This window comes from Octodon degus, unplaced genomic scaffold (genome assembly GCF_000260255.1).
Source record: "Octodon degus isolate 3935 unplaced genomic scaffold, OctDeg1.0 scaffold00184, whole genome shotgun sequence".
In the NCBI taxonomy this organism is placed as follows: Eukaryota; Metazoa; Chordata; class Mammalia; order Rodentia; family Octodontidae; genus Octodon; species Octodon degus.
Genome location: NW_004524760.1, coordinates 1,129,086 through 1,154,606, shown reverse-complemented (window position 1 = coordinate 1,154,606; position 25,521 = coordinate 1,129,086). Strand labels below are relative to the sequence as shown.

General features: G+C 53.9%; 2 protein-coding genes across 8 annotated transcripts in view; one reads left to right on the top strand and one right to left on the bottom strand.

Annotated features, from left to right (window-relative positions):
* Positions 1 to 17,070, top strand: part of Mark2 (microtubule affinity regulating kinase 2) — an 80,118-nt gene extending 63,048 nt beyond the window's left edge. For 2 of the 6 annotated variants that reach the window (XM_023703899.1, XM_023703900.1), the window contains exons 3-19: positions 520 to 573; positions 4,233 to 4,281; positions 4,602 to 4,667; positions 4,754 to 4,824; positions 5,044 to 5,100; positions 6,380 to 6,616; positions 7,137 to 7,256; positions 7,353 to 7,452; positions 7,525 to 7,637; positions 8,612 to 8,744; positions 8,976 to 9,154; positions 9,612 to 9,709; positions 10,469 to 10,630; positions 11,199 to 11,456; positions 12,315 to 12,341; positions 14,301 to 14,345; positions 14,967 to 17,070. In XM_023703899.1, the coding sequence (XP_023559667.1) occupies positions 520 to 573; positions 4,233 to 4,281; positions 4,602 to 4,667; positions 4,754 to 4,824; positions 5,044 to 5,100; positions 6,380 to 6,616; positions 7,137 to 7,256; positions 7,353 to 7,452; positions 7,525 to 7,637; positions 8,612 to 8,744; positions 8,976 to 9,154; positions 9,612 to 9,709; positions 10,469 to 10,630; positions 11,199 to 11,456; positions 12,315 to 12,341; positions 14,301 to 14,345; positions 14,967 to 15,327 (2,130 nt within the window). In that variant the 3' untranslated portion in view covers positions 15,328 to 17,070. The remainder of the gene's footprint in view (positions 1 to 519; positions 574 to 4,232; positions 4,282 to 4,601; positions 4,668 to 4,753; positions 4,825 to 5,043; positions 5,101 to 6,379; positions 6,617 to 7,136; positions 7,257 to 7,352; positions 7,453 to 7,524; positions 7,638 to 8,611; positions 8,745 to 8,975; positions 9,155 to 9,611; positions 9,710 to 10,468; positions 10,631 to 11,198; positions 11,457 to 12,314; positions 12,342 to 14,300; positions 14,346 to 14,966) is intronic. The other 4 variants (XM_004643783.3, XM_004643784.1, XM_004643785.2 and 1 more) reach the window with 3 other exon arrangements.
* A 206-nt stretch (positions 17,071 to 17,276) lies between these two features.
* On the bottom strand, positions 17,277 to 25,416 carry Rcor2 (REST corepressor 2). Of its 2 annotated transcripts, none has more exons than XM_004643781.2 (13): positions 25,187 to 25,416; positions 22,018 to 22,256; positions 21,288 to 21,344; positions 20,902 to 20,982; positions 20,510 to 20,562; positions 20,261 to 20,422; positions 20,025 to 20,149; positions 19,867 to 19,936; positions 19,568 to 19,783; positions 19,073 to 19,150; positions 18,568 to 18,625; positions 18,198 to 18,427; positions 17,277 to 18,110 (listed from the first exon to the last, which is right to left on the bottom strand). In XM_004643781.2, the coding sequence occupies exons 1-13, from the start codon at positions 25,249 to 25,251 to the stop codon at positions 17,796 to 17,798; spliced, it is 1,749 nt and encodes a 582-aa protein (XP_004643838.2). In that variant the 5' UTR covers positions 25,252 to 25,416; the 3' UTR covers positions 17,277 to 17,795. The 2 variants fall into 2 exon arrangements, with proteins under 2 accessions (XP_004643838.2, XP_023559721.1); XM_023703953.1 differs by having other exon boundaries at positions 18,198 to 18,388.
* Positions 25,417 to 25,521: the final 105 nt, after the last annotated feature.

The following is a 25,521-nucleotide window of genomic DNA, read 5'->3' as shown; positions in this document are numbered from 1 at the left end:
AGACTGTAACTATAGTCATCTCCTGTTTCTCAGACCAAAATTAGATGGGACAGGGTGCTAAAATCCCTGAGATAAGCTGGGTATAGTGGTACATACCTATAACTCCAACTACTCAGGAGGCTAGGCAAGAGGATTGCAAGTTCAAGCCCAGCTTGAGCAACTTAGCAAGATCCTGTCCAAAGTTTTTGTTTTAGAAAAAAAAAAGCTGGGCCTGGCATGATGAAGCACTCCTATAAATCCAGAATGGGAGATGCTGAGGCAGGAGAGTTAATTGCAAGCTTGAGGCCAGCCTTGGCTACATAGTGAGTTCAAGGCCAGCCTGAACTTTGTAGTGAAACCTTGTCTCAAAAATAAAGATGGCTGGGTGTGCTTCATACTCCCTAGGCACAATCCCCAGTATGGGGCCGGGGTGTAGAGGCTGAGGGGTGAAGAAAGGAAGAAAAACGAAAGGAAGAAATAGGGAAGACTTGGGTTTAGCCTGATCAAAATGATCTTGGGCTGTTTTTGTCTTATGTTTAGGTAGCTGTGAAGATCATTGACAAGACTCAACTGAACTCTTCCAGCCTTCAGAAAGTAAGCACCACATCTCCTGTCCTGTTCTCAGCTTCTGTCAGGGATCAATGAACTGCTGAGCCCACCAAAGCCCCCAAGGCTTTGGCTGCATCCCCTGTGGACTCCCTGGGTGGTCTTGCACCACAGATAGTGGTTCTTTCTATGTCACTCTGCTCCTTCCCACCTGCTTGGTCTGTCTGGCCTACTTCCTCCATCTTGTTATCATCTGGGCTTTGGTCAGCCATATACAGAAACGGAAGTTTATAGCATTACTAGAAATATATGTAGGGCCAGCCAAATAGCTCAGCAGATTAAAGCGCCTGCAAGAAGGTGCAGGGTCCAGGCCATGCTGAGATGGCACCTAAGACTGGATGTGGTGGTACACGCCTATAATCCCAACTCTTGGGAGGCTGTAAACAAGAGTAACTCTTGGGAGGCTGTAAACAAGGCACACCACTACGAGTCCAATCTAGTAGTGAGACCCTGAACACCCTGTAGATCTTTCCCTAAAATACCAAAGAGAGAGAGAGAGAGAGAGAGAGAGAGAGAGAGAGAGAGAGAGAGAGAGAGAAGAAAGACAGCCATGTAACTAATCCAGGACCTGAGATGTTCCAAGGGAGTAGCTCTGGAAGTACCGAGATGAGGCAAGGAACCTGTCACTGGTTCTGTATGAGCTTCCTTTCAGAGTGAATATAAAAGACTGTCAATATTGGAAGCTGAACTCCAGTGTGCACATTAAGGATAGATCCTCCCACATTTCCTTCTCACTTCTAGGCTCTCTAGATGTCACAGTCATTTGTACATAGTTTACTAGTCAAGATTGAGCTTGGCTTTCACTCTTGTTTAACGGTCGGAAACTGAAGTCTTTCTTTCTTTTTTTTTTTTTTTTGGTGGAACCGGAGATTGAACTCAGGCCCTTGCACTTGCCAGGGAAGTGCTTATTCCACTGAGCCATCTCCCCGGCCCCTGAAGTCTTTCTTAGTGGGTAAAGAAACCTCGGGTTACAACCACAATGTCTGTGCCAAAAAAAAAAAAAAAAAAAGGGAGTCTTTCATTTGCAGCAGGAGGGCAGCCTGCCAGTGACCAGTTATGAAACTAGAAACTCTTTGCCTCTCACCCATCTTGGGCTGTAGCAGTTATATGAGAGAGGAGGCTCCTGTATGGCTCCAAAAAAGCTGTCCTACTCAGGTACAGCAGACTTCTTTGGATTCTCCTACTGCAGGTAACTCTCACTTATATTTTCGGACAAAGACTGTTCTTTTCATCTTGTGGCCAATAGAAATTTTTTCTCTATAAGCACATTGTGGTGTTTGAGGGGCAGGGCAGGGCTCCATGTTAGATGTAATGACATCATCAAGAGGCTTAGGACTGGAGCGGGGCTAAGGATTGTTACACAGAAAGGTGCCTCTGAAATTAGAACAAGTAGAGTGAGTTCCTCAGACAAATTGACAGCTAGAACCAAAGTGTCTGCCTCACCCCCTTTAAAAAAATTTTTTTTTTTATTTTTAGGGGGCTTAGGTTCAGTAGTATACATTTATAATCCCAGCTCCTGAGGAGGCTGAGACAGGATTTTAAATTCTAGGCCAGCCTGGGCAAGACCTTATATCAATTTTTTTTTTTTTTTTTTTTTTTTTTAGGCTGGGGATGTAACTCAGAATGCTTGGCTTAGCATAGCCCGGGTTTGACCCCCAGTGCCATACCAATGACAGAATGGCATATGGGGGGTGGGGAATCTTTGGTTTGAAAGACTATTGCTGTTACCACTAGGGCTTCCCCATTTGCAGCTTTCTAGGAGGAAGGAAAGGAAGGCTGCAGCCTCACAGAAGTAAAGCAAATGTGTGTGGACTTTTTTGCTCTTTGGAGCATTCTGGCCTATCATCATCAATTGTACAAAACCATCTCATAACCTGCCTTTCTCTGTGTCCTCCTTCTTGGGTGGCCAGAAGATGCCACCAGAGACATAATAGCTGTTTGTATTTTGTTTTGTTTGAATACAACCATATGTATATGGTACAGGGTCTCACTATAGAGATCAGGCTAGTAGCGATCTTCCTGTTTTCAGCTTCCCCAGCCCTGGGGTTACAGGTGTGCACCACCACACCTGGTCTTATGGCCAGCTCAGCACACTGGGGGCAGGACTGGCACAGCATATGGGATCAAACCCCGGTCTCTGTGCTTGCCTAAGCAGGTGCTTAGTCTGCTGAGCTATTTTGCTGGCCTTATACAGCCATTTTAAAAGCCTTTTAATGGGGCCAGGGAGATGGCTCAGTGGAATAAGCGCTTCCCTGGCAAGCGCAAGGGCCTGAGTTCAATCCCCGGTTCCACCAAAAAAATAAATAAATAAATAAAAGCCTTTTAATACATTTTATTACAAAGCCCAGTCTATTTATGACCAAGTTACAGTTTAATGTTGGTCCTAATAGTGAGCCATAAAGGACAAATATTAAAGAAATTAGTCCCTTTTAGGTTCTAGGTGAGCTCAGAAAACTAATATCTCTCAGGAGACAAACTCTGGGTCTGACTTCAGTGCTGCTCACTGTTACCGGCTCTGGTTTCTATTCCTGCCTTGCTCTCGATATGTATTTGGATGTACATGTAGATAGATAGATAGATAGATAGATAGATAGATAGATAGATAGATAGATAGATAGATAGAGCAAGGCCAGCCAAAACTAAGAATGAGACCCTGTCTCAAAAAAACCAAAAGCCAGGGATATAGCTCAGCAGCACATCACCTGTCTGGCAAGCACAAGGTCCTGAGTTCCATTCCCAGTACCAAAAAAATTTTTTTCACTTTATTCTATAAATTACATCCTGAATTAGGGCTCATCCCACTGCGCCCCCCCCAAAAAAAAAGAATAAAACAATAAACAAATCCAGCCAGTTCTGTTCTTTGCACAAGTAGTGAGGCCTGGAAGTTATAAAACCCCCACCTCCAGCTCTTTGGCCCCCGCAAGGGGAAGGAGTTCATTTCTGTCATCTTTCTCTATGGAAATATATGATTTGGAGCCCTGATTTGTTTCACAAAGAGAGCGTGAGTGTGTGGAGGTGGATTTGATTAAAATTGGCATCAGCTATATATAGGAGTGGCTTCTTCTGTCACCATCCTGGAGGCCCAAGAGAGAAAGGCCTATACCCCAGAGTGATGGGTGCTCCTTTAGACCCTCTTCCTGCCCCCTCATCAGATCAGCTGGCAGGTGTTTGGTCACTGATGCTGAATATCATATCCATGGCTTCATACTCCCTCCAGTAGAGGATCCCAACCAAAATCCTGCTCTTCTGAGGCTGGCTTTGGGTCACTGGGGAAGAGGCATCAACTGGGTCCTCTGATGCTGAAGCAGCATGGGATTGGATGTCAGCAGAACCCTGCTGTGTCCTCCAGCTTCCCTTTTTGCCCTGTCTCTCCCGTTCCTCACAACTATGTGAGAACCTCAATGAACTGAACAATTGCCCTTTTTATCTCCACTTGGATTGGGGTTTGGTCTTTCTCTTTTTAAAAAAAGATCTAGCAAAGGCTGGGGAAATAGTTCAGTGGCTTATACGTCTACCTGGTAAGTGCAAGGTCCTGAGTTCAATTCCTGATACCAAAAAAATTAAAAAAGGTTCTAGTAAAAGCTCGTTTGGAGGGACCTAAGAGGAGTAAGTTCACCAAGCATGACCACTGTTGTGTTCTTTTCCAGTTATTCCGTGAAGTAAGGATAATGAAGGTTCTGAACCATCCCAACATAGGTAAGATGCAGTTGCCACTCCTTTGTTCCTTCTTCACAGCAGGGTTCTCAAGTGGCAGCATATAGTTCTCCCTAGCTCGTTGCCTTCTGGAATCTGTAGTCCTTGAGTGTGTCAGGGATGCCTCTGGGGAAGCTTAGCTCAAAAGTCCAGCCCCACCCTTGGTACCCTGGGCTGCCTTTGGTAACTGCTTGGTATGAGAAGAACCCAGGGACAAAGAAACATGAAAGTAGCATTTGTCACTAGGATGCCCTGAACACATTGGTCTGGGCATATGACCCCTACTTCTCATCTGATTCCTGGCTTGACTTTCTGTCTTGTAGTTAAGTTATTTGAGGTGATTGAAACTGAGAAGACTCTCTACCTTGTCATGGAGTACGCCAGTGGTGGTAGGTGTGAAATGCCTCTTCCTGTTGTACCCCTGTTCTCCCTGACACTCACCAGCTCTCACTGTGCTCCTACCCATTTCTTGCAGGAGAGGTATTTGATTACCTAGTGGCTCATGGCAGAATGAAAGAAAAAGAGGCTCGAGCCAAATTCCGACAGGTGGGTATGCCTCCCTCCACAGGGTTCGGGCCAACCTCTCTGCCTTTTAGGGTTCAATATACAAAGAAAGCTGCCCATCTGTAAGTGTCCTTCAGTGGATATGTTGGACCCTATCTCTCTGTGTGGCAACTTAGATTTAGTTCATGAGATTATAGTTCCACAAGATCTCATGGCCAACCCTTCGGCACCACGGGGCTGACCCTTCTTCCTTCCTTTCAGATAGTATCTGCTGTCCAGTACTGTCACCAGAAGTTTATTGTTCATAGAGACTTAAAGGTGAGGTGTGTTCTAAACTCCTATGTCCTTGAGGGCTCTCCTTTGTCCTGCATAAGGTAGTTGTCAATAACCCTCAAACCCTGTGTATTCAGTTTTTCCTTTTTTTTCTTTTCTTTCGAGTTTCACTGTGCAGCTTGTACTTGTTGATCTTCTTGTTTTCAGCCTCCCCAGCACTGGGATTTTGGCATGTGCTACCATACCCGGTCTTGGTGGCTGGCTCAGTGTGCCAGGTGGCAGGGCCAGTGAGGAATGTGGGGCCAGGGATTGAACCCCAGTCTCTGCGCTTGCCCAAACAGGTGCTTAGTCTGCTGAGCTATCTTGTCGACCCTAGTACCTTTCATTGCTCTTATGATAACCAGGAAGCCCTTAGGAATGCTTTTGATAGAAAACTGCACCTGGACTCAGGCTTCCCTATGGTGACTAACAAGGGGCCTCTGCTTTTACCATGCTTCTAGTCATTGCAGGAGTACTCCAGGCTTTCCTGGCTCTTCAGGAGGTCTGATAGCTGACTGAGGGAAGAATATGAATGTTGTACATCTGTAGCACAATGCTTTACAGGCATATTCACACACATGACTGTCACCAAGCTACTCCAGTTAGAGACTTCCTGTATACCTCCTGTCCACTGAGTCTGTGCACATACAACCAAGAAACTGGGGCCTGACTCAGAAGCTTGGCTTAGCTACCAGGGTCTCTCAGCCTGCTGATCCCAGATCCATGGCTGCATGTGGGAGTGTCCTGCAGGTCTTTCTCCTCCTACCCATCCTGTTCATGTTGACTGAAGTCCTGCCCTGGAGTTGGTAGAGAAAGTTGTGAGGCTGAGATGACTATTCATTTGTTTCCCCATTCACATTGCTCCTGCCTACCCGGTACCTCAGTGCAGCTCATGTGGTATTCTCTTGTGTCTTTGGATTTGGGTTTTTTAAAATAATAATAATATAATAATATAATAATAATAATAATAATAATATTATTATTATAGATGGTTTTGCTATGTAGTTCATGTTGCTTTGAACTCTCTATGTAGTCCAGGCTAACTTTGTCATGGTGTTCCTTCTGCCTAATCTCCCTTTCCCAGCTATCTTTTTTTCCTCTCTTTTTAATAATTTTATTGAGAAACAAGTATCAGTGAGACAGTTTCACAACTGATTACTGGCACATTTTCAGTAATTAATACATTGCATATTGTTGTCTTAGTGGTTATTCATTGTACAAGATGCAGACATGGTATCCTATCCCAAACCAGCTATCCTGATAATTATTTATTTTAACTCTCCAGGCAGAAAACCTGCTCTTGGATGCTGATATGAACATCAAGATTGCAGACTTTGGGTTCAGCAATGAATTTACCTTTGGGAACAAGCTGGATACCTTCTGTGGCAGTCCACCTTATGCTGCCCCAGAACTCTTCCAGGGCAAGAAATATGATGGACCCGAGGTGGATGTGTGGAGCTTAGGAGTCATCCTTTATACCCTGGTCAGCGGCTCCCTGCCTTTTGATGGACAGAACCTCAAGGTGGAGTGAAATGCAGGCTTAGGTCATTTTTATTACTTCCATTTCCTCTTTTCCTTTGGTCTTATCCCTGACCCTCTCGCCTTTACCGCCTGCATATATTTTTCCCAAGCCAGAGCTTTAGAGAAGGCTGCTAAGGCCTTCCACCCATGGGAATCAGTAGCTTCAATTTCTGTCTTAAGAAATTGGATAGGGGCTGGGGAGATGGCTCAGTAGAATAAGTGCTTGCCTGGTAAGCACATCTGAGTTCAATCCCCGGTTCCACCAAAAAAAAAAAAAAAAGAAGAAAGAAATCGGATAAATGATTTTACGCTCACCTCTCAAGGTAGTCAGGTTTGCAAGCCTCAGATTGGTCAAACCAAGGGTATGTAATTCATTGCCTCTCTGCTGAGCATCTTGGTCCAGTCTGTCTGCTTTCTACCATATTTCATTTACATCTATTTAGCCGGTCTTGAGCTCTTGGGGCACTGGACATTAGGTATCTTCTCTTGGCCTTGGGGTGATTTGAATTTTCTAACCACAGGAGCTTCGTGAGCGGGTACTGAGGGGAAAATACCGTATTCCATTCTACATGTCTACGGACTGTGAAAACCTGCTTAAGAAATTTCTCATTCTCAATCCCAGCAAGAGAGGCACTTTAGAGGTGAGCAGCCTGGATCCCAGCTGACTAGAAGTCCAGGGTTCCCATGGAAACTTATGAGTTTCCTCTGCCTCTCTTTCCCTTCTCTTTGCTCCTCAGCAAATTATGAAAGACCGATGGATGAATGTGGGACATGAAGATGATGAACTGAAGCCTTATGTGGAGCCACTTCCTGACTACAAGGACCCTCGGCGGACAGGTGAGGCTGTGCTGGGCCGAAGGCTGACCTGCCGTGGGGTTAAAATCAGCCTTAACTGTGTCCTCTGTGCAGAGTTAATGGTGTCCATGGGCTACACGCGGGAAGAGATCCAGGACTCACTGGTGGGTCAGAGGTACAACGAGGTGATGGCAACCTATCTGCTCCTGGGTTACAAGAGCCCTGAGGTGTGTATTCCATGCCCCATTCTTTCAACAGCTCTTGACTATGGAGAGCACTTCACCCTCATACTCTAGAGCAGGGCCCATTTCCAAGCCATGGCCTCTCCTAACCAGCTTGAACCAGCTGTAGTGTCTGAGCTCCCTTAGTGAACAAGGTAGAAAGAGGGGGGAGCCTAAGCCTGAGGCCAGGCTTCATATAAGTGAATTGAGCTGGCCTTCCCTGTGTTTACTAGAATGGGTCTGGGTCATCTGGCTGGCAGTTCTGTGTTCTAGATGTATTTGTGTCTGTATCTGAAAATACACATCTTTTGGCTTGTGCATGTGTGTCTTAGGTGAAGCTTTGGTCTGTATTGCCTTTTCCTGGTGTTTATGTCTGGTCCATGTTTCCATGTGCAGGTATGTCTGCCCCGACTGATTCTGGAGGCTTGATGATCTGCCTTTTCAGATTTGGTTTAGTGCCTGTGAATGCCCATGTGCATGCCCTAGTGGTAGTGGGCTGCTTCTAAGTTCTCACACTAGCCTGCTTAAAAGATGTCTGGTGGGTCCTGACTGCTCTGTTGTAGGTGGTGTGTCTCTGAGTCTGAAAATGTGTGTTTGTGTTTCTGAGTGAGTGTGTGTATGTATGTCTGAAGACAGATTATCTCCCATCCAAATACTAACCAGGCCCAACCCTGCTTAGCTTCCGAGATCAGATGAGATCAGGCGCATTCAGGGTGGTATGGCCACAGACTGAAGACCTTGTCTATCAGGCATGTCTGGTGGCTGTGTTTGCTTCTGTGGGTGACAGGGCATGTGAGTCTTTAGGGTGAAGAAAAATATGACTAGATGTGTATCAGTCTTTTGGGGTAATGTGACCTGTGAACCTGGAATGTGTATGTGTTGGAGAAGGGTAGTATGTAACAGCAAAAGTAAGTGTCCATCTGGAGGAGTCTCTGCATGACTCTTGCCCTTCTTTGATGCCATATTTTCTGTTACTGCAGCTGGAAGGTGATGCCATTACCTTGAAGCCCAGGCCTTCAGCTGACCTAACTAACAGCAGTGCCCCATCGCCATCCCACAAAGTACAGCGCAGTGTATCAGCCAACCCCAAGCAGCGACGCTTTAGCGACCAGGGTATGTGGTTTTGGGGAATTACTTCTGTCCAGAGCCATACAGATTCTAGAGGCTCTTAAGTGACTGCTGAGTTTTACTCCCAGTTCAGCCATTTATTAGTAGCATTGCTGTGGGCAAGTTACTGATTTCTGCACCTCTGTGCAATGGGGGCTTGTGATAACAGAGCACCCTTCAAGGAATGGCCCCTCACTGGGCACCCAGCTTTACCCACCTTGCCTCTGGCCCCAACAGCTGGCCCAGCCATTCCCACCTCTAATTCCTACTCCAAGAAGACTCAGAGTAACAACACAGAAAATAAGCGGCCTGAGGAGGATCGAGAGGTAGGGCGGAAGGCCAGTAGCACTGCCAAAGTGCCTGCCAGCCCCCTGCCGGGCCTGGAGAGGAAGAAGACCACTCCTACCCCCTCCACGGTGAGCCATGGCCCACACCCAGCCCCAGGGCTCTTTCTTGCCCTCTGCCCTTCCTATGTGGGACCTCCCCTCCCTACGCTTCTCCTTTCTTAACGCAGACACTGGGTCTCTGGTTGCTACTTTTGCTTACTGTACAAACCTAGCCTCCTGGATGAATAGGATCATGTGTGTGGGGGGGGTCTTTCTGAGACCAGGTTTTACAAGTTGAACTCAGGGTTGAACTCACTTTGTGGCTCAGGCTGACCTTGAACTCCCAGAGATCCTCCTGCCTCGGCATCCTGAGTGCTGAGGTTACGGGCATATGCCACCATGCCCAGCCAGAATCTTTCTTTGAATCTGCCTCTATCTGCGCAAAAGGAAGAGGGAGGGAAGCTGGTCCTTGTCTTTGGGGAAGAAGAGGCCAACTACAGAACCCTCAGCTTCCTGTGAGACACTTTTTACTTGCACTTCCTCACAGAACAGCGTCCTCTCCACCAGCACAAACCGAAGCAGGAACTCCCCGCTTTTGGAAAGGGCCAGTCTTGGCCAGCCCTCCATCCAGAATGGTAAAGACAGGTGAGCTGCTGGGCTGCCTGCCACACTCCCATACCTCCTCTTCCAGTGGGGGCGGTCATATCTGTCAGCATCACAGGTTCCTCCCCACCAGCACTGCCCCTGCTCCCTGGAGTCTCGTCCTGACTCTGTTCAGTCTGGCTGTCCACCTTCCCCTGCTCCACGCCATCCCTCCTCCCTTCCTCTCTAACTGCTCCTGCTGTTTGCTGAGGGTGGGACTCTGATGCTCATCTCAGCAACCTTCCTGCTTTGTGACTGAGGCCAGGCCTGGAGCAGTCTCTTCTATGTTCCTAAGGCTTTATCTTTGGGGGTCCCAGCTCAGGTAGAGCCAGGAGTACCCATCTTCAGGAATGCACATGTGGGAGACTCCAGCTGTCCTCAGAGCAAAGCTCCCCATCCTCATCCTAACAGACTTTTCTGATGTGTCACATCCTGGCTCTGCCTCCTGTCAGCTTAATGAAAGTTTCCCCATGGCAACACCCTGCTCTTTATGTAGAAGGAACATCCCTGTTTGAAGAATTTCTAAGAGACCAGTACAACTGGAGGCAGTGGCCTCCTGTCAGCTTTCCCGCATTTTAGTTTCCTCTTCCCAGATTCTGGCTGACCTTACTGCTTCTTCATCCTGCCCTGTTTCCCATCTCCATCCTCAGCTCTGACCCACAGCCTGCTGATGCTCTGGCCCTGCCCTTGCTTCCTAACTAACTCAGGCTCCTTATTCACTTACCCCCTAACCCGGGCCTCTCCGCTGCTTTTGTCTCCTAGCCTAACCATGCCAGGGTCCCGGGCCTCCACGGCTTCTGCTTCTGCCGCAGTCTCTGCGGCCCGGCCCCGCCAGCACCAGAAATCCATGTCGGCCTCCATGCACCCCAACAAGTCCTCTGGGCTGCCCCCCACGGAGAGTAACTGTGAGGTGCCGCGGCCCAGGCAAGTGTACTGGGGCAGCTGGTGCACCTGCTGCCTTTAGCCTGCCTTCCCCCTCCCCAGCAAGTTCTTCTCACCTGGGGGGCCTGTTCCCTTCTTGTCATTTTAGCTGCAAGAAATAGCTCTGTACCTTGCAGCTAGGAAACAGAGGGCACAAAAAGCATTAATGCCCCTCTTTTCCTTCAGTTCTCCCTCTCAGAACAAGTATGCAGAAAGCTGTCCTGAAGCTCCAAAGGGAAGCCTTTTTGTTGTGATCCTCAGTCATTGAGGGTTGGTCCCCATTGCCCCTTGAAGGTCCAAGGAGCCAGCTCTCTCCAGCCTGTACTGTTCTCACACCTGGGTCCTTCCTTGCCTCCCCTCTTCTTTCCCTAAACCATCTCCTCCACTTCCACAAGTCTCCTCCTCACCGCTGTCCTCAGTGGTCACACCCATCCTTCTGTGTCCTCCATGATGCCTGCCTCTTCTAGCATCTCCCCTCCCCATCCCCACCACAGGGCATTCCAGGTGCTCAGTGGTGTGATTGCTTCCCTGCATCTGACACGTTCCCTCACCCCCACCTCTTTTCCCACAGCACAGCCCCCCAGCGTGTCCCTGTTGCCTCCCCCTCTGCCCATAACATCAGCAGCAGTGGTGGAGCCCCAGACCGAACTAATTTCCCCCGGGGTGTGTCCAGTCGAAGCACCTTCCACGCTGGGCAGCTCCGACAAGTCCGGGACCAGCAAAATTTGCCCTACGGCGTGACCCCAGCCTCTCCTTCTGGCCACAGCCAGGGCCGGCGGGGTGCCTCTGGGAGCATTTTCAGCAAGTTCACCTCCAAATTTGTCCGCAGGTGAGTGGAGACCTTGTCATGGTAGAAAGACTGGGGTCAGGCATTTCTTTTCACATGGGAGGTGAAGTAGGGTTACCAGAACTGGGACTGGGTTCTAGAGGCCTCAGGAAGCCTAAGAATTGGGTCACTGTCGACACCTTATGTGCCCAAGACCCATCCTTTTAGGCCTCTCCCCAACTCCTCAGAGGCAGCCCTTATTCTTTGGCCCCAAGCAGATGGGCGATGCCGCCTCCTCCCTCAGGGAGTGTGAACTCAGATTCTAAAATAAAAGCCCCCTTTTTCTCTCCCGGGTTCCCATGGAAACTTACATTTGGTGACGCAGCTGCAAAGTCATGAGGCATGAGCCAGGCTTGGCTGACAAGCAAAATTTTTCCCTTGTCTTGCCCCCTTTGACCTCCTTTTTGCCCACCATGGCCTGCCCAGCAGCGCTGCTGCTCTGTACCTTCCTATGTGGATGTGGGTGAGAATCTCTTCCCCAGGCTTTTCACATCAGGGTGGAGCAACTGGAGGTGCATCTGGCCTCTTGGGATGTTCCTGTCACCTCCCTCCTCTCTTGCATCTTGGAGTCACAGCTCAAGAAGCAGCAGGGGCTTTGAGAGAGCAGGCCTCCCTGCCTTTCTGTGTCACTCCAAAGCCACTGGCCATGCACACTGTGGAATGCAGCTTCAAGGGCTGCTGAGCGGGTGGGAGCAGATCTGAAGAACAGGACTCTAGTCCCGCTGAGCGGCTCTTCCAAAACTGGGTGACCTTTGAACCTGGGAAGCCCACACTCCCTACCTGCTTATCCACATATTGTCTTGTTGGATTTTTTTTATTTCTTTTTTTATTTTGTCTTTTTTGTTTGTTTGTTTTTTTTAGAAATCTGTCTTTCAGGTTTGCCAGAAGGTAGGCGTTGAGCCCACTCTGTGTGTGTGTGTGTGTGTGTGTGTGTGTGTGTGTGTGTGTCTGTCTGTCTGTCTGTCTGTCTGTCCTGTGTCTGTCCTGCCTTTGACACTAACACCCCTTTTCTGGCTCTTGCTGTCTCCATCTGCTGATCTGGTCTGTGTGGCTTTCCAATCCGCCATCTTAAAGGGATAAAGACTGCTCTGAGCAAGCCTGGGCCCCAGGCCACCTCCCTGCCCCCTTTAGACAGTTGGGCTCAGAACACTTGGGGGCCCCTCAGGGCAAATGGTTTTAAAAGTAAGGGGCCTTCCTTGGGTGGGGGTATGCCTGTCCTCTTAAGTAGAGGAGACCTTTTCAGGGACTCTCCCTTTAAGATTGTCTCCTCTCACCTGCCCTAGGTTTGGGGTACCAGCACTGGGCTCCTTTTCTGGCCCTTTCCCCTCTTGTGTGCATGTGCTACAAGGAGGTCCATGGGATGTAAAGTGCGTATGGCATGGTCCCATTTGGGGGCCTCTGGGCTTGCTGAACTTTGGGACTATGTGACCTTTTCCCCCTGGCCTGTGGGATGGCAAAACTTTAGAGATACTGCAAGGATATTGGGGTCCCCAGGCTAAAGTCTTGACTCTTCCTGGCCAAGGAGCCTTTGCCTTATGAATGGGACACAGCACCCCCTTCTGGCAGCTCCTGCAGAACCGGCCCAGCCTGCCCCTGGCCCAGCAACCTGCTCCAGCAGCATCTGGATGAGTCACGTCCCTCCTCCAGGATGCTTCCTCCGCATATGGCCTGTGTCTGCCAAAGAGCCAGGACTAAATAATCCCCTAAACCCTGGCAGAACAACGGGAGATCCTCAGCCCATTTCCCTTCTGGGCCAGATCTAGCTCTTTCAGCATTGGCCTTGTCTTTGTCTTTGCAGGCCTGGCTGGGCCATATACCAAGCCACGCCAGGGGCCAGGTCAGGAATACAGGTTGCCAAACAGACACACTGGTGTCCTAACTAAGGGGGAAACTGGCCAGATGAGGTCTTTGGGGCTTCCCACTCCTGCTCTTCCCTCAGCTCACTGCATGGCTGGTGGGGCCTGCTCTGCAGAGGCTGGGAGAGAGCAATTAGGGCTCCTTCCCTTGCACAGCCAGGCCCTGATCACAGTGCGCTTGTTGGCATCCGTGTGTCTGTGTCTTTGTGTTCCTTCTATATGTGCTGCTGCCACTCCTTCCTCACATCCCTCCCTCTGCAGTCCCCAGTTTCCCAGCTCCAGGCACCCATCTTCTGGGTAGGAGCTGGAGAAGCCGCTCAGCGGGGCCAGACCTCTTCCCCATCTCCAGAGCATCTGCCTGGCCCCTAGCCCCTCTCCTGTATGAGCAGTGGGCCTGGTGGGCTTGGGGTAGGGGAGCTATAAATACAGATAGCAACTGCTTTCCAGTTTGACCATAGATGTCCAATCCCAGGTGTCCACCATGCAGCTCCAGTTCTCGGCACTCTGGGCCTCCTGAGAGAGGCTTCTGTATCCTCTATACACGTCTCCCCCGCAGAGACCCAAAACTTCTTTCCAGAGACCTTGCCTCTGCAGCCCTGGTACAGTGGTAGAAAGGCTGCTCCCAAGCCTGCCTCCCTAGTAGAGAGCAAGAGCCTGGCTGTGGGCTGGAGAGGGAGCTGCTCATGCTGGGCCTATAGTGGGGACTTGTGCCTATATAGCCACACCCTTCCTTCCCCAGCAGTAGATTCTCCTGGTACAGATGTCTGGGAGTATGGGGAGGGACAGGCTCCCTGTTGGAAGGGATGTCACGCTGCCAGTATGAGGTACTACAGAGCTATGCTGGCCTGCAGCCGACAGGCAAGTGGCCTTTAAGCTTGGGTCCTACCCATTCACTGGTGGCGCCTCTCCAGACCCACCCTCACCTGGGTCTGTGGTGGCGGAAGGAGCGAGAGATCCCAGCACTAAACTCTCCCTCGCTCTGTTTTTTGAGGAACCTGAATGAACCTGAAAGCAAAGACCGAGTGGAGACACTGAGGTGAGAGGGCCGGAGCCAGCACTGGCCCTGCCCAGGCCACCCAGCTGGCCACAGCTTCCTCCTTTCTTCTGCCACTTGGCTCATCCTCTGGTAGTTCTACCCTGCCCCCACCCTCCTGGGGTCTCCCTTTCCTCAGAGAATTTCCCTTTCCCAGTGCAATAGTTCTGGGCCCTTATCCTAAGATCCTCCACACTCTGGAGGTTGGAGCCCTGGGTCCCGTGGTTGGGCCCACTGTTTTCCTGCCCCGTGGCTAACGCTCCTCTCTGTACCTGGTCTGCTCTCTAGAGGACCCATGTGCTGGGTGTGGATGAATGCATTTGTTTCTCGCCTGACCCTCCCCTCTTCAAAGAGAAGAATGTATAAAAGTGTGGCACTCTCACCCCCACCCTTGCTGACTTCTCCCACCCACCTCTGGAGAAAGGAGGGCCAGAGGGCTGTCTGCCCCTCTTGCCCCCTTGCTGCCCCTCAGACTGCAGTCACACTGCTCCCTCTTCCAGATCCATGCTTTGTGCTCCCTCTTGTTCTCCTCTCTGGTCTCAGGGTCTGTCTGCTAGGGTGGCCCTCCTGTGGGTGAGGTGCCTCCACCTGTTGACTGATGCCCACCTCTGCCCTTCTCCACAGACCTCATGTGGTGGGCAGTGGAGGCAATGACAAAGAAAAGGAAGAATTTCGGGAGGCCAAGCCACGATCATTGCGCTTTACATGGAGTATGAAGACTACAAGTTCCATGGAGCCCAATGAGATGATGCGGGAAATCCGCAAGGTGCTGGATGCGAACAGCTGTCAGAGCGAGCTGCACGAGAAGTACATGCTGCTGTGCATGCATGGCACACCAGGCCATGAGAACTTCGTGCAGTGGGAGATGGAGGTGTGCAAACTGCCACGACTCTCGCTCAATGGTGTTCGATTTAAGCGGATATCAGGCACCTCCATGGCCTTCAAGAACATAGCCTCCAAAATAGCGAATGAACTGAAGCTTTAACAGGCTGCCGGCCCCGGGGCACCAGAGGCAGGCCAGCTGGACTTGGCTGCTGAAGCTGGCCATGGTGCCCCCACCTAGGCGAGACTGCAACAATGAATTGGTGTGTCTCCCCTGCTGGCACTTGTCCCCTCCCCTAGCCCTTCTCCTTTTTTCTCCCATGTTTGTGGAGGATAGGAGATGGCTCTCCCACCTCACATTCACCTGGCCCAGAAAGTCTCCATTCCCCTCTCTCTCCCACAGGAGGCAAAGAAAGGGGAGGGGGCAAGGGGGGGGCAGGGCTCCCCCTCGGTACTGCGGTTGCACAGAGTATTTCGCCTAAACCAAGAAATTTTTTATTACCAAAAAGAAAAAAGAAAAAAAAAAATCCCAGCGGCCACCTTTCCTCCCTGCCCCATTGGGACAGACGAGACTGGATCTGTGGGGTTTTCCGGGAGGGTGGCTCAGGGCTGGAACACTCTCAGGCAAGAGTGGTGGAGTTCCCTGGCAGGCCCTCCGCCAGGCCCACTTTGGGCTTCTCCCCTCTCCTCCCCTTCCCCTCCAAGCAAACCACCAGAGGTGGCCTTCCCCTGCCCCCAGGTCCCTGGGCTGCAGGGCCTGGGGACCAGGGGCCAGGTGGGGGTGCTGTGCAGCCTTGGGGAGGCTGGGGCTGCGTGGGGGCCCTGGCCTCCCTCACACTGTATCCTTTGCTCTCCCCCAGAGCTGGGCATTTCCTTCCACAAGCTGCTGTGGGGACCTTTATTCCCCTCCTCAAAAGTCTGTGCCATCTTCTTCTGTCCCTCCTGCTGGGAGGGCTGATCCAGGACTGGGAGCGGGGGGAGGGGACTGCAGGGCAGATGGGCTCCTCGGCCCCCACGGGGCACTCGGGCTGCTAGTCTCTGAACAGGACGCCAGGTTTCTCCGTTCTGGGAGAGCCTTTGTCTGAAAGCACAGTCCCCTCGCCATCCCTCCTCCCCACCCGCTTTCCCTTCATTGGCATTAATCTGGGCACCAGCTCGCTCCATAGCGGTGACTTCCCACACCACTCTCATTTCTTGGCCTTGCCTTTTTTTCCTGACACTGTCGCCCCTCCTCTCAGGAGACTGCCCAGGGCCTCCAAGGCCACCTGGCGGAAGGCTGGATTGGGCGGCAGGACCGGGAGCATCTACCCCCCCACACAGAATTGGGGGGGTAGGTGGGTGAAGTGACTCCCTGCTTGCTAACCTCCGCGGCCAGTGTGGGAGTGGGTGGCTATGGGCGCTTGGCTGGTGGTGGCCACTGCATCCCTTAATTTATTTCTCTGCTGTTTCAGTTCTTGAGAAATTGAGGGAGGGGGCCTTATAGAGGCTGCCCCTGCCCTCATTTGAGTTGTACATTTTTTGTGATGGGTTTTTTTTATTTTATTATTTTATTATTTTTTTGATTTATGATGACTCCACCCCTGCTCATCACCCCCAATCCCAGGCCAGCTCAGTGACAAACGAGCCCTTGGGTCCCTTGCCAACCTCAGCCCTCCTGCTCTCCCTGCTCCAGCTGTGGCTCCGGCTCAGACCAAGGGCTCCCCCTCCCTCTCTACCCCTCCCTGCCCTAAGGAACAGCCCGGGTGCTCCGAGGGGACCAAGAGGGCATGGCTTGGCTCCTGAAGGGGGTGGAGGCCAGGGGCACCCAGGCAAGGTGGCCCCTCCCCACCTAGCTCCTCCCTCCCTGCCCTGCACTTAGTTTTTCCTCTGGATCAAACACGTAATAAAGAGAATGTTTGGAATCTGAGTTGCTGCCCGCCTCCTGTTCCTTCTCCCTGCCCCACCAGGACCCAGTCCCTTTGGGCAAGATATAGCCCAGCCTGCCTTGCAGAGAAGTGGTTTCTGTGGGGCTTGGGGAACAGCCAGAGCTGGAAAGGCCAGCTCCCTCCACCTGAGAGCAGGATGGAAAGGGAAAGACGGCCAGCTTAGGAGGTTGTACTTATTTATTAAAAATGTTGAAAAATAGACCCATGTCTGCATAAGATCCCAACCCCCATTTGTTCAAGCTTGGGGAGGGGAAGCCAAGTGTGCACTCAGATCCTCAGCATTGTCATCTAGCCCTGAGGACAGGCTTCCTGCCAGCCTGCACTGCTGTCAGGCCCCAAGGGATGTCTGCCGGGCTCCCCACCAGTCTTATTGCTAAAAGGAGAGGAAGAGGAACAAGGACAGCTAATACCCCAAACTGTCCTCCCAGCCCCCACACTAAGGTCACTACCTCCTACACATACAGGGCAAGCTCAAAGGCCAAGCCCTCACAGAGAGGCAGCCATTCCAGTCCCAGCCAGGAAAGCAGCGTTGCCCTCAGAACACCTTGGCCCCTGAGCTCCAGCCCCTGGCTCAGGAGACAGCCCAGCTGCCAGAAAGACCTGTAGCAGAGGCCGAGTTGATTCTGTCCTCAGTGACACCAGAGATACCCAAGGGGTCCAGCAAACAGGCTCAGATGCCTGTGGGTGATGAAGGACCCCAGAGGCCTCAGAGTGAGGGTGTAGGAGGCTCCAGGGAGGCTCCAATCAGGGTGGGTGGGGGCTGAGAGCCAGGCCGAGCACTGTGGCGAGAAGCAGCCAGAGCTGGGCGGATGAGAGGTGGTGGGGGCTGGTTGGGGGCCAGCCGGGGCTGCAGGAAGCGGCCCTGCTGCAGTGGGGGTGGCTGGCGAAGCAGAGTGGGAGCTGTGGGCAGAGGTGGCCTCAGCAGTGGGGGTGGCTGAGACAGTGAGGTGGGCAGTGGAGGGGGCGGTGGCGCAGGGGGCACTGATCGAGGCACAGATGTTGACACTGATGTAATCTGGACCTGAAAAAAGAAAATAAAAAATGTGGGTGCCTATATATCCTCAGGTCTTAGTGGTGCCTCCTCCTGAGGGTTGTGCTCACTCCTCACCTCATCATCTTCTTCTAGGGCTGGTGCTGGCAAGGGGGCCCCTTTCCTCGCCTCCTCCATGGGGACTGGGGCTCCAGGGCCCCCATCCTGCTCAGCCTCCCACTCCTGCAGCACCTCCTCCAGATTGAAGCGGCGCCGATAGCTCACAAAGAATGTCTTCACTTGGGTCAGAGTCTTGTTCCCAATCACTTCTGCAATAGCCCCAAAGTCTTTGCCATATCTGCGGATGGCTGCAAGGGTCAAAAGGGCAACAGAGTGTGAAAGTCCCTCAGATCTAGTTACTTCCCTGGCCCTTTCCCTCCACCTTATGCTCTTTGGAGGGGGAGAGACATTCCGGGGATCCCCTCTCCTTTCCCATGGTCTCACCCACCTTGCACAGCCAAAAGCTGCTCATCTGTGGTCCAGCGGGAGTTGAACTTGGTATTGGCCTAATGAGCAAGAAACAACCTTTAGATATAAAAATGTGGAAATGAAAAGAAAAAAAGCCAGCTGTGGTGGCATATGCATATAACCCCAGCACTTGGAGGCTGAGATAGGAGGAAAGAGGGCTGGGGAGATAGCTAGAGGGCTGGGGAGATAGCTAGATGGCATAAGTGCCTGCCTGGCAAGGGCAAGGTGCTGAGTTCAATCCTCGGTACTGCCAAAAAAAAAAAAAAAAAAAAGAAAAAGAAATAGAACTGGGCATAGTGTCAGTAATCAGTAATTCTAGTACTCTGGAAGCTGAGGCAGGAGGATCTCTGGAGAGTTGAAAGCTAGCCTGGGCTACATAGATGCAGTTTCAGAAAAAGAAATTTTAAAATGTGGAAATGGAGTCCTGATACCCATACAGAACTCCACCCTCTCATGTTGCACGCAAATCTGCAGCTCAGCCTTACCTCAGGGGGGCGCAGTGGATCAATGCCACCCTCCAGGGCTTGCCGGAGGCTGCTGTTGGTCTGCTTCATGCTCTGCACCTGGGGAGGCCAAGGAGGGTTGATCAGACTCCTTCCCTGGGAGATCACTAACCCCAGCCCCACCAGGGCCCCACTTCCCCTAATAAAGCTTTCTAACACCACCATCCAGCCATTCTCCAACACAGCCACTCAGGAGAAGAAACTGCAGTCCTTCCTTCCTGTTTGAAAATCGATTTTTAAACAGGTCCAAACAAGAATATCAATCCTAGGGCCAAGGATATAGTTCTGTGGTGTAGCACCTGTCTGGCAACTTGTCTTGAGTTCGATTCCTGGTACCCATTTAAAAAAAAAAACCTAGAGATGGAGCCAAACTAGGCTTAGCACTTATACCTGCTCCCTTACAACTCAGCTGCCCTCAGAACTCTCCTAGGAGCTGACAGCCCACACTGAACACTTCCTCTTGTCTTGGTCCCCCACCTGGCGCTTGAGAGAGATGAGCTGAGAGTCAAGACCACGGAGTGTGAGGTTAGCAAGGTCAGGGCTTCCTGACACTGCAGTGAGACCCTCAGGGCTCAGGTACATGCCCTTGGGTGGGCGTCGCCGGGTTCGAAGCGGATGGTGGCGGTACTGAGACACCTGGACCTCTTTCTTTCCTGGGCCTGGTCGTGCATTCAGGGGCCGAGAGGGCAGAGGCTGCAGAAAGGAGGGGATGGATAGTGCAGAGCCTAAGGACAGGCAAACTGCTCAGGTAGAGCCAGAGCCGCTCAGCACCTCACCTCTCTCTTGGGGTCTCCAGCATCTGGCTCTCCCTCACTCACAGTTCCTCGTCCCTCTTCAAGCTCATCACTGCTAACACAAGGGCCAGGGAAGAAATGAGGCAAGGACAGGCTAGGAATACCACCTGTCCTCACCCAGCACTGAACTGTGCCCCTACCTATCTTCCTTGTCCTTTCGGCCCCCCAGACGCCGTGCCTGTCTGTCCATCACACTAGTTCGGCTTCGGGTCTTCTTCCAAGAGTAATAATACTTCACCAGGCTGGGAATCAGTTTATCTGGCAGCTAGGGAGAAAATAAGGCCAGAGTGGGGGCCCACCCTGAACTCTGGGCCCCCTAGCAGCTGGTGGAAGAGGGAGCTGAGGAGCTCTTGAGGTTAAGGGCAAAGGGCTTTACCATTTGCTGGATCCGCTGGAAGCACTTGCCATGGAAGCCAAAGGCCTGCTCGAACAGCACCTTGTCTTCCACAGTCCACTCATCAGGGAATGGGGTGAAGTTGGCCAGGTCAGCCAGAGACTTTTCCACATCGTGCTTATGCCAGAGAAGCATGCCCAGTGCCTGGCCAGGCAGATGAGGCAGCTCAGGCTCTGCCAGCACAGTACCTCCCCATCCCTAGCCCCAAACACCCATACAGCCCTGGCTCACTTGTTCGATGTTGTAGCCATGCTTCTCCTTGGCCATTGCAATGTACTTATCAACTGGAGGGGGGAGAAGCAAGGTCTTGGATGGGGGTTACGGCTGCTAACCCAGACCTGTCCAGAGGGCTAACACCCTGGGGCAAAGGCCCTAACCCTCAGACCCAGGGTCTCCTTTCCCTTCTTCCTGTTTTTTTAAAGATAGGGTCTCATCATATTGCCCAGGCTGGTTTCAAACTCCTAGGCTTAAATGACCACCCAACTAATCTCCTGAGTAGGTAGGACTACAGGTGTGTCCCACAGCACTTAGCTTACTTCTGAGAAGAGCTGGTCCTGGGAGGAGATGTAGCCAAGCTCCCACCTCCCAGGGTTGAGCCTGAACCAGGAGCCCACCCCACTCACGCTTGGCATCTGACACACAGTGGTTGGGTGACCACACCAGCATCCCCTTCAGCTCCTTGTTACTGTAGCGTGCCGGACTCTCTGAAGGCCAAACAGCATGAGGGAAGAACTCAGATCAGCCTGGTGGCACCACCCTGATCCCAAGGTGAGAGGGCAGCACAGGAGTGGGGCTTGGGAGGTGAGGCCCAGAAGGGAAGGAGGGGCAGAGACCCAGACAGGAAGGCACAGTAGGAAAAGTAACCATACTACAACCACACCACGAGGCCACCCACCTCGTCGGCCTGCCTGTCCTTCCAGCAGGAACAGGCCAAGGGCTCCCCAGGTGGGGCTGCAGGCCAAACCATCGGCCCCCACCCCCTCCCTTCACCGCCTGTGCCGCCACTCACCAGGCTTGCACTCCGGAATTACAGCCTGGTAATTGGTTCCAACGCGGATCATGCTGTCTGCAGAGCCAGGAGGCAGTCAGGACTCCAGGGAGGGAGGGAGGGAGGCCAGGAAGATGAGGGGTGGCCTGGAGTTCTTGACCTACCACCCAGGCCTCCCACCTTCCAAGTGGCTCACTTTCACCTATCTTCCCTGTTTACCCTTTGCCCCAGGGAGACTGGAAGAAGCGACTCTGTCTAGTCATGACCAGAGCACGGGGCGGGGGGTGACAGGAGGACAGTTTTTAAAGCCCAGGCCAAAGCAGAGTGCTTTGTTCTGGCGGAGGGTGAGGGCGTGGAGGGCAGCCCCTAGACCTGGACCACTGCCCGCAGGGAACCCTGGGCTCCTCCCCACATGAGTCTCGGGCTCTGAGTAGCGATGTCTTTTCAGCCCCTGCCCCTGCCAGACCTCAGTCCCCTAAACCTGGCAAGATATGCGGGACACAATCTGGAAAGGAGACACGCCTAGGTCCCTCAGAGACCAAGGGCAGGGCGGGGGCGGGCAGGACCGCCTCCACGGCAGCAAGGGGCCCCAGTGGTAGCCCCAGGATTACGGGAGCAGCGAGGGAGACACCAAACCAGGACGGACAAGCACCATCAGTATAAGAGGCCTGTGGTCTACCACTTACCCCCGCCCCCGCCCCACGCCGCGACCCGGGCCGGCGCGCCTGCTACCCCCGGCCGCCGGGCTCACCGTGCGAGTGCTCCTCCTCGCTGCTGTCATCTTCGGAGGGCGGTTGGCCGCCGTTGGGCGCCGTCTTGGCCCGGCTGCGGGACAGGATCCCCGAGCCCGCACTCGGCTTCTCCATCACCGCGGGCATTACCCTGCACGGCTGCCCCAGCGGGGCGCGGGGGCCCGCGGAGAGCGACGGCAGTGTCCGCGTTCGCCTCGACTGCCTTCCCCGGCCCGACCTGGAGAGGTCGCCTCTGAGGCTACCAGAGGCCGGAGGTCAGCGTGGCTGGGGTCCAGGGAGGCAGAAGCCCGGAGGGTAGCCCCCGTGCTCACTGCGACCCTCCCAGGCGAGGGCGTCGGAAAAGTTTGTGCAGAAGTGGGGCACCCTGGGATGAGCGCAAGGTCCAGCGTATCTGGGGTAGGCTAGCTCTATGCGACCCTCGGGGTGGGGGCTCCCCCGGAGAAGTAGAGGCGTCCCGCCCTCGGGGGGGCCCAGGAGCCCAGCCACCCGCGTGCCCACGCCGTTCAGCCGGCGAGGGCTGCAGCGTAGTTCACGCCCCCGCGGGCTCTGCGCCTCTTGGCGGCGCCGAGGATGCTCCAGTGCCCGAACTGGGACCCCAGTCTCAGCAGGACCCCTGCCCGCGACGGCACCCGGAGGCGGCAGGACGGCGCGCGCGGCACCAGGGCAGAGTTGATGGGAGCGGGCGGAGCGCAACCGCGGGCGCCGCCTCGCACCCTCCCCGGCGCGCTCGCTCTCCCCGCCGCGCTCGCGCTGCCGCCTGCCCGCCCGCTCTCGCCGCCGCTCGCTCCTCGCGCACACAATGAAGCTGCTGGCAGGGAAGTAGTGCCGGCTGCGGCCTCAGCACCCCTCCCCCAGCCGATGCCTCCGCCAGCTGAACATCTGGCCCTGGGGTGGGAGGGAGGGCCTGGGGCGGGGCCTCGGCCTGGGGCTGGACCTCCAGGGGGTGGGGTCAGGACCGGGGCGGGGAGTGCGACGCTCAGTGCAGTCCCCCTTGCGTTCCCAGACGCCGCGACTCGCCCTTGGAAAGACCCTACTGCACCCCAGGAGTAGCTGGAGGCTCAGCACCTCCCACGCACACCTTAGCCCCAGACACCAGTGGGCTCGGGTTCCTGCCCCACGGGCCCAGAGGCCTCCTGCCTGCCCGGGTGGAGCTTTCCTTTTCCTTCCATTTCCCGTCCTGCCAAGGAACTCCCCGCCCCCCTTCCGCATGGGGGACCCCCCCCCGTGCGCCCTTGGGGGCCGGAGCGGATGGAAGGCCGGACAGACAAGGAATGAATTCCTCCAAGGGCTAGTTGTCCAGTGTCTGGCTTTTGGTGGACCTTTGGGTCCCAGAGGTCACCCCAATTCCCTTTAATTGCTGCAGTTTGCACCCCAGAGCGGTAGCCCCGAGGGCTGAGGAATAGGAGTGGGAGGTCTGGAGGAAGGTCTGAGCTGCAAGGCCACTCCTCCCCTGTGTCCCCTGTCACCCCAGCTGGAAGCACCGGCGAGTGACAGACAGGGAAGCGGGTAGGAAGGCGCAGACGGAGATGGGGGAGGGGGTGGGCAGAGACTTTCAAAGCCAGACCCAGCCACCCTGCCAGGCGCACAAAGAGCCCGCGCTCACCGGCGCCCGGGGCACGTGCTGTAGCGCACGCACCGAGCCCCCGCCCGCGTCCTCCCACCAGGACCTCCCGGCACGCTCGCTGTGCCCAGGCCGAGTCGCTCTAGCGCTCCTTTCCTTTCCCGTCCTCTGCAGCTCTGTAATCAGATCCCTAAATTTAGAAGCAGCCCAGGACCCAGTCAAGGGTCCCCACCCCCACCCTTGCCTGTAGCTGACTGGCCTATGTCCTTAGGTCCGGCCACGACCCGACTGGGGCCGCCTGTCCCAGGGGGCTCTCTCTGTGGGTACCCTGGCCCAGTCAGGTGCGACCCCACCCAGCTTCTGAGCTGTCAGGCCCCAAGAGGCCACCCAGCCAGCGGCCACGTTGCCCTCCACACCTTGTGCCAGGACTATGGGGCCGTTTTCCACTTAAATCATGGATTGAGCACCGAGTCCCAAAGTGAGAAGGTCTTACAAAGGAGGTGAATGAATGGACCAGTGGACCAAGGACTGGTCTGAGCTAAATGGTCTGCTCCAAGATGAACAGGGCCTTTCCAGGCTGGCCTCTCGGAAGTAGCAGGGTGCCATAACTGCACCCAGGGTCTCCACCCTTTAGGGAGGCTCCTGTCTCTGTCACTTTCTTCTTTGACAGGCAACCATTGTGCACACTACCCTCTCTACCCAAAGCATTTTTCATCATGCGGGCTGTCTCCCATCAGTTGGGTCCCCCATCTGGGTCTTTTGGCCCCCTCACCCCACCGCAGGCCTCAGTCTCAGCTTCATATCTATCCTTGTCTTTCTCCTATAGTGATGCCCTAGGTACTGTCCACCCCCATCTTCTAGCCAGGATCCAGGCCAAAGTTCCCCTCTGGCCCAGTTCCCCCCCCCCCCCCCCCCCCCCCCCACACATGCTGCCCCTGCCACTCCCATACCCCATGACCCAGGTCTAGTTGCACTTGGCTCTGCAGCCAGAGGAAGAACCCCTCTGGAGGTGGGGGCAAGGTAGGGAAGGTTCATTTCTTGGGAGGCAGTGATCCCTGAGCCTTAAGGTTGGGAGGCTTCTGTCAGGGAGGTGGGACACAAGGCAGCAGGAGCATAGTGAGTTTGGGGGCGACTGTGGGAACCACTGGGTCCCTGGAGGAAATGCATTCTTAGTAAGCAACCTCCCCCCAAGGGGCAAGGGTGCAGGGTTAGGAGGGGGAGGGGCAAGCCCCCACCCCTCCCACCTGCTGCAGTCGCCCCCTCCCTAGCTGGCCCCCTCTTTTGTGCAAAGGCACACAAAGGACAAGGGGCCCCGGCCGGCCTGGCCATCTGCTCCCAGCAGCCTGAAGGCTCTTAAAGAGACAGCACCCCCTCCCTGTTGCCAGGGGCTGTGGGTGCGGCTATGCCACCGGCCTACGTCCACCGCCTATCCTTGGTCCCACCTACCTTTCCTGCCCCCCCCCATTAGAAATCCTCCCCCAGGGCTAGGGTGGAAAGATGCCACGTGGTCAGAAACCTGGGGTGGCAGTGGAGGAGAAGGCAGCCAGAAGCCCGCCCCTCCTCTTCACCCTGTTTGGAGGAAGGGGCCAAGCACAGAGGTCCCTTACCTCCCTGAGGCCACCTGCAAGTAGAGTAGGGGCTGCAGGTCTCTTGGGAATGTCCTCCCTGCCATTTTGGCCCTTGAGTCCTCATCCTTCCCCCAGGAGAGAGTCTACAGCGCCTTCTTTTTGAGGGCTGCAAGCCAGCATTCAGGCTGCCTCAAAAGCAAGCCCAAGCCCACAACCAGGCCGCTCCTCCCGATGAGGAGACTGAGGCTTTGTCTGGCCCTCACACAGCCCTCTGCCCGAAGCTTCCTTTGCCTAGGCCAAAAAAAGCCCCTGACTCCTCACATCCCAAGACGCCAGTCCTGGCTAGCCAAGCGCTTGGCGATTTGCCACACAGC